Source organism: Chiloscyllium plagiosum, unplaced genomic scaffold (assembly GCF_037043375.1).
Source record: "Chiloscyllium plagiosum isolate Xiang-an unplaced genomic scaffold, Cpla_swu_hap1 HiC_scaffold_26, whole genome shotgun sequence".
In the NCBI taxonomy this organism is placed as follows: domain Eukaryota; kingdom Metazoa; phylum Chordata; class Chondrichthyes; order Orectolobiformes; family Hemiscylliidae; genus Chiloscyllium; species Chiloscyllium plagiosum.
In genome coordinates this window covers 52,217,590-52,230,586 of record NW_028270164.1, presented here as the reverse complement: position 1 = coordinate 52,230,586, position 12,997 = coordinate 52,217,590, and the positions used below count along the sequence as shown (strand labels likewise).

General features: G+C 46.7%; 1 protein-coding gene across 3 annotated transcripts in view; it reads left to right on the top strand.

Moving 5' to 3' along the window:
• LOC122563320 (transcription factor ETV7-like) overlaps positions 1-12,997 on the top strand; it is a 117,936-nt gene that overhangs the window by 58,735 nt on the left and 46,204 nt on the right. For 2 of the 3 annotated variants that reach the window (XM_087973725.1, XM_087973727.1), the window contains 2 exons: positions 3,905-4,069; positions 11,237-11,368. In XM_087973725.1, the coding sequence (XP_087829851.1) occupies positions 3,905-4,069; positions 11,237-11,368 (297 nt within the window). The remainder of the gene's footprint in view (positions 1-3,904; positions 4,070-11,236; positions 11,369-12,997) is intronic. The other variant, XM_087973726.1, reaches the window with a different exon arrangement.

Genomic DNA, 12,997 nt, shown 5'->3' with positions numbered 1-12,997 from the left:
CTCTCTCTCTCTCTCTCTCTCCCATATTCTCTCTCTCTCTCTCTCTCTCCCATATTCTCTCTCTCTCTCTCCCATATTCTCTCTCTCTCTCTCTCCCATATTCTCTCTCTCTCTCTTTCTCTCTCTCCCATATTTTCTCTCTCTCTCTCTCTCTCCCATATTCTCTCTCTCTCTCTCTCCCATATTCTCTCTCTCTCTCTCCCATTATCTCTCCCATCTCACTCTCCCATTCTCTCTCTCCCCATCTCACTCTCCTATTCTCTCTCTCTCCCATTCTCTCTCACACTCCCATTATCTCTCACATTTTCTCACACACACATTCTCTCTCTCTCTCACACACACACATTCTCTCTCTCTCTCTCTCTCTCACATACATTCTCTCTCTCTCACACACACATTCTGTCTCTCACACACATTCTCCTCTCTCTCACACACACATTCTCTCTCTCACACACATTCTCCTCTCTCACATACATTCTCTCTCCCACACACATTCTCTCTCTCACACACACATTCTCTCTCACACTCTCACTCACTCTCTCTCACACACACACACTCTCTCTGTCTCTCGCACACATTCTCTCTCTCGCACACATTCTCTCTCTCGCACACATTCTCTCTCTCACACACATTCTCTCTCACACACACTCTCTCGCACACACACTCTCTCGCAAACACACTCTCTCTCCCTCACACACTCTCATACACACTCTCTCTCTACACTCGCATTCTCTCTTTCACATTCTCTCACACATTCTGTCTCTCACAAACACATTTTCTCTCTCACACACATTTTCTCTCTCACATTCTCACTCTCTCTCTCTGTTCTTTGCAGTAAAAGCATTAAACCTGAAAAAAAACAGTTTATTTTTCCTCCAGTAATTGCTATAAGCTGTGACCTTTTTAATGTATAAGTCAAGAAACCTTTTATAAGTGTTGAGCCAGTCACTTCATACCTCCTGTAAACATCCTGAGAAGGAAGATTGTGAAGTAGTGCTCTGATCAGTTCAGGAATCACTTCAGTAAATCCTGTGAAAAGAGATTACTGACAAGCCTTCCAAGTCTTTCCCTCCATCCATAGCACCTGTATTTTTTTTCCTGTCCATATGTGTAAGGGGGAAGTTCTGAAGGGCAGTTAGAATTTTAACTCGGTGAATAATATGATCGTTGACTTATTTGTAATAAATAGTGATTTTAATAAAGTGCAGAAACCTGAACAATGCTTTCTGTTGGCCTTGGTCAGAAAGACAGGTAATCTGGGCAATTCTGCATACTTTTAAAGAGTTTGATTCTTTTATAATGGCTCTGGGAATAACAAGGCCTGATTTTCAGCATGCTACCCCGTGTATTTCTTGCTTCTGATGTTTGGCATTTATTGTCTTCTGACTGCTGAACAATAAACCGTCACATGTTAGACCAGGCTCCTTTGTTTCTCCCTCTTTCCTGTCATTTAAAGAGATATTTACTTTTGGAATTAGAACCTGCCTCCATGGTTGATCTCTGGCTGCCCATGCTAGTAGCTGACTCATTCCTCAATGGGGTGAGCCTTGGCTTTCTGAGTCACCTGAGCTGATTTCATTTCTCCCGTCTTCCTCTCCCTTTCCCTCCTTTCCTGAGAATGATTCTTTAATTGACAATTCACTGTGTTGAGATTGAGTGTAAATGGTGTTTCCTGTACCCACACAATGCACCCCGTTTCACTTCTACATTTCTCAGCAGTTCATGCACAGACCAACAAGAGAAATATGTGTTTTTTTTTTTAAAAAAGCATTCATCTGGTCCTTTTACTTAAGGAGTGCTGGAAACACCCAGTAGACTGGGGCTTTCCAGCTGAGTGCAGGTAAATGAGCAGGTTGGCTTCCTGCCAAGAGCTGATGTTTACTTGGCACTGATATTAAAGCATTGCATCATTGAACAGCAGAGGATATAGCCCAGGCCTTGCTCTCAATCTGGTCTGTACCTTCTTTCAAAACCAGGGGAATGCAAGGTATGGACAAAATGACAGTAGGATAAATGAGAATGGCACGTATCCTGACCATTGTATATTTTAACCAAAGCAAACCTGGCCATGAGAGAGTAGGCAGAACAAGCCTAGTGCCTGGAGCTCAGACCCAGAGCAGAGCTTTAGCATTTAGCTGCTCTCAAAGGGAAGGCAACATCACTGGAAGAACAAAGTTAAATTCAGTTCTGTTTCCCACTCCCACCTTGGCATGAATACCCCCAGACCCATCCTCCCGAGATCGAATTCTCACCATAGGTGGGATATGGTCAGACCCTCGGCATGGCATTCCCCAAAGCCTCAACAAGTGAGTAGATAAACCATCTGGCTTGCTACTGAGATCAAAACCTTTTAGCGATCTCAATCAGCCAATGCCCAACGTTCCTGATTTTGGGAAATGTAAACTGCCCTCCTGATTTCCGTCCAGTCACCCACATTGAACAGTTGGATCTGGAGAGGGTATAATTGGTCATAGCCTGTTAGAACTCCACAATGGAGAGTACAAATCGATTGTGATGATGGGGCTTTCAGGAGAATAAATATTTACAGCAATTCTTGTCATTTGTTTGTGGGAGGTTGGCATTTGCTGATCAAGCCAATATTTATTAGTCATTCCTAATTTCCCTTGAGATCTGGTGGTGACTCTCTGCAGTCCATGTGCTGGAGGTAGAGCCACCGTGCTGTTAGGGAGGATGTGTCTGGATTTTCGCTCTAAATGTTTCCAAGTCAGGATTGAGAGTGGCTTGGATGGGAAATTGCAGGTAGGCTGTGTTCCCATCTATCTGTTGCCCTCTTTCTCCTGGTTGTGGAGGTTATGAAAGGTTGATTAAGGAACTTTGGTGAGTTGCTGCAGGGCTTCTTGTCAATGGCACATTGTACATCTGCCAGTGGTAGATTGAGTGTGTTTAAGGTGGTACGTGAGGTGCCAGTCAAATAGGATCCTTTGTCCTGGATAATGTTGAGTTGTTTAACTATTGTTGGACCCACACCTATCCAACCAAGTGGGGAGCATTCCATCACATTCCTGACTTGTACCTTGTAGATGTATTCCTGAATACATTCCTGAAGAAGGGCTCATGCCCAAAACATCGATTCTCCTGCACCTTGGATGCTGCCTGATCTGCTGCGCTTTTCCAGCAACACATTTTCAGCTTGTACCTTGTAGATGGCAGGAAGACTATGGAGCCAGGAGGTGAGTTGGGGGTCAGTTCGCTGGACAGCTGGTTTGCCAAGCAATAGCAGCAGTGTGGGTTCAATTCCCGCACTGGCAGAGGTTACCATGAGATCATGTACCTCCTCACTACTACCAATCATTTCTCTGAGAGAGAGAGAGAGAAGCCCTATGTTCCTCTGGGACCAGGGCAGCTTTACCTACTCCCTGAAAAATGTTACTGGGTTGCAGGCCAATGTCCAGGTTTTCTGCTTTTGCGATGCATTTGCAGTAGTTTGACATGGCTGACTGAGTGCTTCGCTGAGACCGTTTCAAAGAGAGTTTGAGAGTGTGAATTCTGTGTCAGTTGGAGGGGATTTTCTTCTTGAAAAGATATTCAAACCAGATAAGGCTTTGAAACAATTTGACAGTTTCATGGTCACCAGATCTGACATTGACTTTTTACTCCATATTTCTTCAGTTCACAATAGAATAAGAGGATTTGAATTAATTTCCCCAGAGCATTCATCCATACATTTGAATTATAATCCAGTGACATAACTAACGTGCGATCATTCTGATCAGAATTTGGGTTCTCCTGGTCGACTGCATGTGTTCCATTGTCTGTTCCAATTGATCTGAAGTCACTGCACGTTGGTCTTTCTTCTACACTTTGGGAAGCTACACTGACATATATTCTGTGGGAGTGTGGTTACTTCTGTAAAAAGTGGTTTTATGTTGTTGATTTGTGACAGAAATGCAGCCATCACTATGGAGCAAGGCAGACGTTACACAGTGGCTGAAATGGGCAGAGAGAGAATATTCCCTGCGTTTTATTGAGGAGAGCAAGTTTGAAATGAATGGGAAAGCTCTGTGCTTGCTCACCAAGGAAGACTTCAGGAACCGCTGTCCCAGTTCAGGTAAGAGCCGCTGTCCCAGTTCAGGTAAGAGCCATTCAGAGGTTTCCTTCAGAATTTGCTGTGAAGTAGGAAAGATGTTATTAAACTGGAAAAGGGGACAAAAAGGATTCATGAGGATGTTCTTTATTAGGAGAGGCTGGGACTTTCACTGGGCTGAGAGCTGACATTACAAAGGTTTATAAAGTCATGAGGGATATAGATAAGGTTAATAACCAAGGTCTTTTCCCCAGGTAAGGTGGGGGTCCAAAATTAGAGGTTTAAGCTGAGAGGGGAAATATTTAAAAGAGATCTGAGGGACAACGTTTTCACACAGAGGGTGAGGCATAGGAAGCTGCCAAAGGAAGTGGTGGAGGCTGGTACAGGAACAACATTTGAAAGGCATTTGGACAGGTAAATGGACGAAAGGTTAAGAGGGATATGGGTGAAATGCAACCAAACAGTACTAGTTCATGAATGAGTTGGGCTGAAGGGTCTGTTTCTGTGCTCTTTGTAAGGCTTATAGATTCATAGAGCCAGTGTTTATAAACAGAAAATAACATAATGTCCCAGTCAGGAATATATGGGGACAATAGTTCAATATACCAATCTCATAAATGTTGTGGATAGGGGAATGATAGTTCAGTGTATCAATCTGAAGTATATTGTGTACACACCAATAACAGTTCCATGCACCAATCTAAAGTATATTCGATGTCTGAGGATAAAAGCTTTGTGTATTAATCTGAAAAAATCATGTACAGGATATATGGGGATGACAGTTCTGTGTACCAGTCTGGAATATATCAAATTTATGAGGATAGGATTTGTATGCTGATCTTGGGTTTAACGATAATTACATCTCTCAAAACACCTCAAAGTGTCTTATGGAGGTAGAATGGCGACAAAAGGACACTGACCCAAAGTAGAAGACATTCAAGAGCAAAGGAGCTGAACATTGAAAGCAAAAGCACTGAGATTGGGAGCTTCATGAGAGACCAGCATTAGGGGAACAGAAAGTTCAAGGATGGTGTTAGATTTCTGGAGAAAGTTAAAGTGACAGCGAGGGACAACAGAAGGCTGGATGTTTTACATGTGAAAGGTAAACAAAAACAGAGATTTGAGGTTGGAGGCTCGAGAGGAATATGCAGTTGGAAGGTCAACTTGGGGTCAATTAGATAACGATATTTAAAACAGTTTGGATGAATCCAGGGATGTGGTTTGAGGGAAGTTGTGGTGGAGGGACCAAAGGCTATGGCTTTGGTCTTAACAGTGTTTAGCTGAAAGAAATAGTCGCTCTGTTGATGTCAGACAAGCAATATGATGACACAGAGTGGGACAGGGTTATGAGTGATGCTATTGAAACTGTACATAGTCTCCTCAGTGCAGTATAGATGCTGATTCATGTCTCATGAGGTTGCTAAGATGAAGCATGTAGATTGAAAACACGACAGTTTAACTTCTGAGACGACTTTGAGTCCAGGAAGTTACTGTTCCTAGAAACACCAAGATGGCAGGCAAAGATCGTTGTCATTACTTGCTCATGTATTCGGGATGCCCCAGACTTGTGCAAGGCCCCCTTTGTTGGGATGTGATTGTGCATGTATGGATACAAATCCCCCAGTCCTTCCCTCACACAGGGAGCACTGGCTCAGAGCTCTTCTGGGCGACAACCAAGGCTGTTCCCTGGCCCACACCCACAGCCCCCATCCCAAAGAGATGCCAACCATTTCATCAGGATATCATCCAACGTATTCCAGGGAAAAAGACCTCCAACACAACCTGTCTGACATGTTTGTCCAGATTTTGCAAAATCTCTCCCCTCCCATTTCTTTTTTTCCTGAGCATTACTGACCTCCTCTTGCTTTGCCTGACTCTCTTTGATCAAACTGAGCTAAACTTTCTCCAGTTGTTCATTTTGAGTTGAATTGCTTTTTAATGACCATCGCAGGAAGAGGTAAATTGTCAGCGCATTGCAGTGGACTGACACTCAGCGGGCTGACTCCATACTGCCATGTCATGTTAAGGCCACTGAGCAATGCCACCTTTCCCCTAGCCTCTGCTCGTCTGTGTTGTGGCATGTGATGCTGCGATTGTACATGTGCACAGTCACTCTGCCCCCTAGCAGCAGCATTGACAGCAGAGAGAAATCAGCAAAGGTGGGAACTGGTGAGCATGGGCTCATTCTGGTGGGAAAGGTATGTGGTGAAAAGCAGAAGATATGATTTGCTGTGCTCAGCCAAGGTATATACCACTGTCTCCTCAATGTTTTGTGCTGCTGTGAGTATGAATTAGCTTTAGTAAGGTTGGCAGGACAGAGGACTGCCACACAGGAGGCTGGGACCAGAAATCTCCATCAGACCCTCGTGTGTAATCAGTGCCAGTGTATAGGCAATGGAGTGTGGTAGGGATGGTATAAGGCTCCTGAACACTTTGAGGGACAGGCTGTTGAGCTGCCCAGGGAACATCAATGAGGAGAAAGTGAGGTCTGCAGATGCTGGAGATCAGAGCTGAAATTGTGTTGCTGGAAAAGCGCAGCAGGTCAGGCAGCATCCAGGGAACAGGAGAATTGACGTTTCGGGCATCCTAAAGAAGGGCTTATGCCCAAAACGTCGATTGTCCTGTTCCCTGGATGCTGCCTGACCTGCTGCGCTTTTCCAGCAACACATTTTCAGCAGGAACATCAATGCCCATCAAGTGAGAAAGCTTCCAATTTGCTCCTTCCAGTTGTAACAGCAAGCTGGAAATTCTCAATACTCCCCTTGCCTAACAGTGGCCGCTCACGCTGCAAAAATGGTTGTGTATTTCAGTGCAGCATCTGATCCCACTCCCACTCCAGGGGGATTAAGAAATGAAAACCATCCCTTCTCCAGTCCCCATCTCCACCAGCTCCTCTGAATGAACGAGCTAAAGGAGATATAAAGACCAGCAGAGGACAGTGTCAGATAGGGTAGAGATCATACAGAGACTGGGGTGAAGGGCAAAGGAGATATTTTGACTCTGATGTGCACGTGTGTGGCTGCCTTCCTGGATAGGGTGGTGATCATTGTGGAGAAACAGGTGCACAAGAACTATCCTGAACAGGTCCTCACCCTGAACAACTTCTCTTTCCAATCCTCCCACTTCCTCCAAACCAAAGGAGTAGCCATGGGCACCCGCATGGGCCCCAGCTATGCCTGCCTCTTCGTAGGATATGTGGAACAATCCATCTTCTGCAGCTACACTGGCACCACCCCCACCTTTTCCTCCGCGACATCGATGACTGTATCGGTACTGCCTCGTGCTCCCACGAGGAGGTTGAACAGTTCATCCACTTTACCAACACCTTCCACCCAGACCTCAAATTCACCTGGACAGTCTCAGACACCTTCCTCCCCTTCCTAGACCTTTCCATTTCTATCTCGGGCGACCGAATCAACACGGACATTTACTATAAACCGACTGACTCCCACAGCTACCTAGACTATACCTCCTCCCACCCTGCACCCTGTAAAAACGCCATCCCATATTCCCAATTCCTTCGTCTCTGCCGCATCTGCTCCCAGGAGGACCAGTTCCAAAACTGTACAACCAGATGGCCTCCTTCTTCAAGGATCGCAATTTCCTGCCAGATGTAGTTGATGATGCCCTCCACCGCATCTCTTCCACTTCCCGATCCTCTGCCCTTGAGCCCCGCCCCTCCAACCGCCACCAGGACAGAACCCCACTGGTCCTCACCTACCACCCACCAAACTCCATGTACAACGTATCATCCGCCGTCATTTCCGCCACCTCCAAACGGACCCCACCACCAAGGATATATTTCCCTCCCCTCCCCTATCAGAGTTCCGTAAAGACCACTCCCTCCATGACTCCCTCGTCAGGTCCATACCCCCACCAACCCAACCTCCACTCCCGGCACCTTCCCCTGCAACCACAAGAAATGCAAAACGTGCGCCCACACCTCCCCCCTTACTTCCCTCCAAGGCCCCAAGGGACACTTCCATATCCGCCACAAATTCACCTGCACCTCCACACACATCATCTATTGCATCCGCTGCACCCGATGTGGCCTCCTCTATATTGGGGAGACAGGCCACCTACTTGCGGAGCGTTTCAGGGAACACCTCTGGGACACCCGGACCAACCAACCCAACCACCCCGTAGCCCAACACTTTAACTCCCCCTCCCACTCCACCAAGGACATGCAGGTCCTTGGACTCCTCCATCGCCAGACCGTGGCAACACGACGGTTGGAGGAAGAGCACCTCATCTTCTGCCTGGGAACCCTCCAACCACAAGGGATGAACTCAGATTTCTCCAGTTTCCTCATTTCCCCTCCCCCCACCTTGTCTCAGTCAAATCCCTCGAACTCAGCACCGCCTTCCTAACCTGCAATCTTCTTCCTGACCTCTCCGCCCCCACCCCACTCCGGCCTATCACCCTCACCTTGACCTCCCTCCACCTATCGCAATTCCAACGCCCCTCCCCCAAGTCCCTCCACCCTACCTTTTATCTTAGCCTGCTGGACACACTTTCCTCATTCCTGAAGAAGGGCTTATGCCCGAAACGTCGATTCTCCTGTTCCTTGGATGCTGCCTGACCTGCTGCGCTTTTCCAGCAACACATTTTCAGCTCTGATCTCCAGCATCTGCAGTCCTCACTTTCTCCCCGCACAAGAACTATCAGCATGTACTTGGACCTTAACTCCATTGCTCCATGGATACATTCATTCAGTGACTCTGAGAGGGGATTGAGGGACCTTAACCTCACTTGGAGAGTTGTGGAGTCATTCAGCTCAGAAACAGACCCTTCGGCCCAACCCATCCATGCCAACCAGATATCCTGAATTAATCGCTTCTCATTAGTCTGTGTTTGTCCCATATCCATCTAAACCTTTTCTCTCCATGTACAGTATCTGTCCAAATGCCTTTTAAATGTTGTGATTGTATCAGCCTCCTCCACCACCTCTGGCAGCCCTTTCCATACACATACCATCCTCTGTGTGAGAAAGTTGCCCCTCAGATTTCTTTTAAATATTTTCCCTCTCCTCTTCAACCTCTAGTTTTAGACTCTCCTACCCTGGGAAAAGACCTTGGCCAATCACCTTATCCATGCCTCTCATGATTTTACAAACCTCTATCAGGTCACCCCTCACCCTCCGATGCTTCAGGAAAAAGTCTCATCCTATCCAGCCTCTCCCCATAACTCAAACTCTCCAGTCCCGGCAACATCCTTGTAATTTTTTTTTGCATCCTTTCCAGTTCAATAATATTCTTCCTGTAGCAAGGTGACCAGACTTGGACACGATAGTCTATCTATCCCGATCACCTCAACGGCTGAGGGACTTCTCATTGTGCGTTGACAGGAGGAGGAGAGACAAGGATTTTCACCTTGGGACAGTGCAGATGTGCTCTGCAACATCAGTTTCCCCTCAACCAGGGACCCCCCCCCCATCTCCACCAGGGCAGCCTGTTGCAGCTGAACCTGACCAGGAGAGTCTTCTGGGCCCACGACCACCAAAGGATGCACACCAGGGGCACCCGAACAAGCCAGGCTGGTCAGCAGGCATCCTCCATCTCAGCTGTGCCAGCAAGGGTGGCACAGGGACAGAGCAGAGAAAGATTGTTGAAGACACTTAGCAGAGACAGGTGTCAATTCTGTCCAACCTGACACTGAGCACAAAGACAGCACTTAGTAAGGTGACAGTGTGGTTAGGCCAGCCTTTGCTCTTCCCTGTGTTCCTTGTAGGTGACCCTGTGCCTGATCACCCCACACACTCGCATCACTGGGAAGCAGTACCAAGAGCATTGAGATGGTGAGCCTCTGCTGCCCCCTGAGAGGAGCATCACCTCCAGAAAGTGGGATCTTCAACTTGAGATTTAGGTTTCAGGTGTTCAATTCTCTATGTTGCTACGTAGCATCCCGCCCCGCAGGGACAGCGCTGCCTCCCGCCCCGCAGGGACAGCGCTGCCTCCCGCCCCGCAGGGACAGCGCTGCCTCCCGCCCCGCAGGGACAGCGCTGCCTCCCGCCCCGCAAGGTTACAGATCTGACTGCAGAAAGTGGCAGATGTAGGTGACGGTGTTCCTGGGGAGTCCTCCTGCACTGTCTTTCACTCATCCCTGCGGGGAGAGAGGAGCTGTCAGTGTACCCTGTCCCAGTACACTGCTTAATGGCACTGAAGACCCTGGCCCCCCTCTTGTTCTGTTGGTACTGGGCATTCCTCCTCCTTAGCAATACTACTATAGCTGCTGGGTTACATTACTCAAATATCTGACATTGAAGTGCTCAGCTGTGAGGAAAGATCAGGATGGAACTGGAAGAAGTCTACCTGCCAGGTACATCCCTCTTGGATACAGTCAGTTTTGAAAACATGTGTTTCCTGTTCTGTCCAACAACATTTTGCCTGGGAATGTAATTTCAGTGGAACTAGGGTCTTAATGAGTATGTATGACATGCTAATAAATGTAAAGGAGTTTCCTAACCATTGGTTCTAAGGACACGGTCACAAAACTTTAGCATCCTGCTCTCTGCCTGGCCATGTGAAAGCAGCTGTCCACTATGTCACAATTCACAATTTAATGTTGTTTCGGTAAGATTCCTTAATTCTCTTGTGGGGGAAGGGTGTAAGTACCAGATTGAAGAGACTCTCACTCCATTGGTCAGAAGCCCTTGTATGAGGTGGACGTACGTTGGGTATTTTGGAATAGTATCACACTGTAACAACTCAAGACATATTACAATTGTGGTGTAAGAACTGCTGCCTTTAGAAAGGAGATTAGGAACATCTTACTCGAAAAGGAAGGACAATATATTGAGAGGTTCCTTCTTCGTGTTGCCCCTGTGTTTCCAGTGGCTGGGTCTAGAATATTATCTGGAGCTAAAATGGTCAGGATTCGGGAACCTTTTCCCCTATGGGATCAGGAGTGAGGTGAGGAAGGGTGGAATCTTTCTTTGCTTTGTGTCAAATAGACCATGATGTAGCAAAACCACAAAGGCCGACCTGTGGTTGCGGGTTAATTCCATGTCTCTGACCCTGTGTGCCTTGTCTATGGATCATGCCTCATGGAAGTATTGATGCCGTGCCTGTAGGCTGTTCTGCAATGAGGGCAGTAGGACTGAGATTGGCTTAAAGAAAATTCCCATTGAGACTGTTGGAAAAACCCAGAAATCCTCCAATACAAAGGGTTTTAATTCGATTTCTCTTTTAGGGGACGTGCTGTATGAAATACTGCAACAGATCAATAACTACAGAAACTTTGCACAAAGGAATTTCATCGTGAATGTGCCAGCACAACAGGCCATGCACACATCCCCTGGAACTCTCCACAACCCTTTCGAAGGTATGATTGTATCCATCAGACAATTTCCTGGGAGATTCCACTTCCAGGATGGGGAAAAGGTCAATACACAGCATTACTCAAGGTCATATCCTCCCTACGTGACTTTCACTCATGCCCAGTCCAAGGTAGACAGAGAACTGGAACCTGAGCAGGTTTATTCAAGGACCCAAGGAAATGTGGGAATGATAGCAGTTACTCTGAAGTTGGACTGTGCAATATAAACAAGAGGATTGAAGAGTGAGCCATGTGAAACCCATTTTTCAAAGGCAGACACTGCAAACATTGATAATTACAGCCCAATTGATTAAAAATGCATACAAATAAAATTATAAAGAACTAGTTGAGGGAACTAAAACCAAACTGTCAAATCAGTTCAAGCCCATTTAAAACTCTGTGTCATACTGATGTCTGAGGTCCTGTTTCAATCTAAAAGACTGATACAGACAGGAAGGGAATCCAGGATGATCGGAAAGTGGAGTTGAGGATTACCAGATTGGCCATGATCACACTGAATGGAACTCAATGGGCTGAATGGACTATTTCTGCTTCTATATACTATATTTCTGTCTTCTTTCCTTGTGTTTGTCTCTGTCACATTGGACGTTATTCCTGCTGCTCTTTCCTGTGATTTCAGGAAATACCTTTTCTTTTTTAACCCTTGCTAACAAAAAGTAGCCCTCAGTGCAGACTGAGTACCAGGCCGTGCACTCAGAGCATGTACAGATCAACTGGCAGAGGTCTCCTCGAACATCTTCAACCCCTCCCTGCAGCAGGCCACTGTCCCTGCCTGTTTCCAGAGGGGTAACATCATCCCTGTGCCTAAAAAGGCTCATGCAGCATGTCTCAATGACCACCACCCAGTGGCCCTAACTTCGGTGGTCGTGAAGTGCTTTGAAAGGCTGGTCGTGGTATTAATCAACTCCAGGCTCCCCACTACTCTTGACCCACTCCAACCTGCCTATTGGACGTCAGATGCCATATCACTTGCATTTCACTCCTCCCTGGAACATCTTGACACCAAGAACAGCTATGTAAGAATCCTACTCATTGACTACAGTTCAGCCTTCAACACTATTATCCCCTCGAAACTAATTACTAAACTCACTGATCTTGGACTAAGCCCCACTCTCTGCAACTGGATCCTCAGTTTCCTGACTGACAGACCACAATCAGTGAAGATTGGGGACAATATTTCATCCTCACTAACACTCAACACTGGTGCCCCCCCAGGGGTGCGTACTCAGCCCTTTACTGTACTCACTGTATACCCATGGCTGTCACCAAATACCAGACTAATGCCATTTACAAGTTCGCTGATGACACCACCATAGTCAGTCGAATCTCAGATGGCGACAGAACAAACTACAGACGGGAGGTGGAAGACCTGGAAAAATGGTGAACTGAAACAACTTAGCTCTCAATGCCAGCAAAAACTAAGAACTCATTTTAGACTTTCGGCAGGATGTTACTCCTGCCCCGCTACACATTAACAGCACAGGGGTGGAAAGAGTCGAGAGTGTCAAGCTCCTGGGAGTGGTCATCCACAACAAGCTTTCTTGGAGTCTTCATGTGGATGCACTGGTTACACAGGCCCAACAACGTCTATTATTCCTCAGGCAGCTGAGGAAA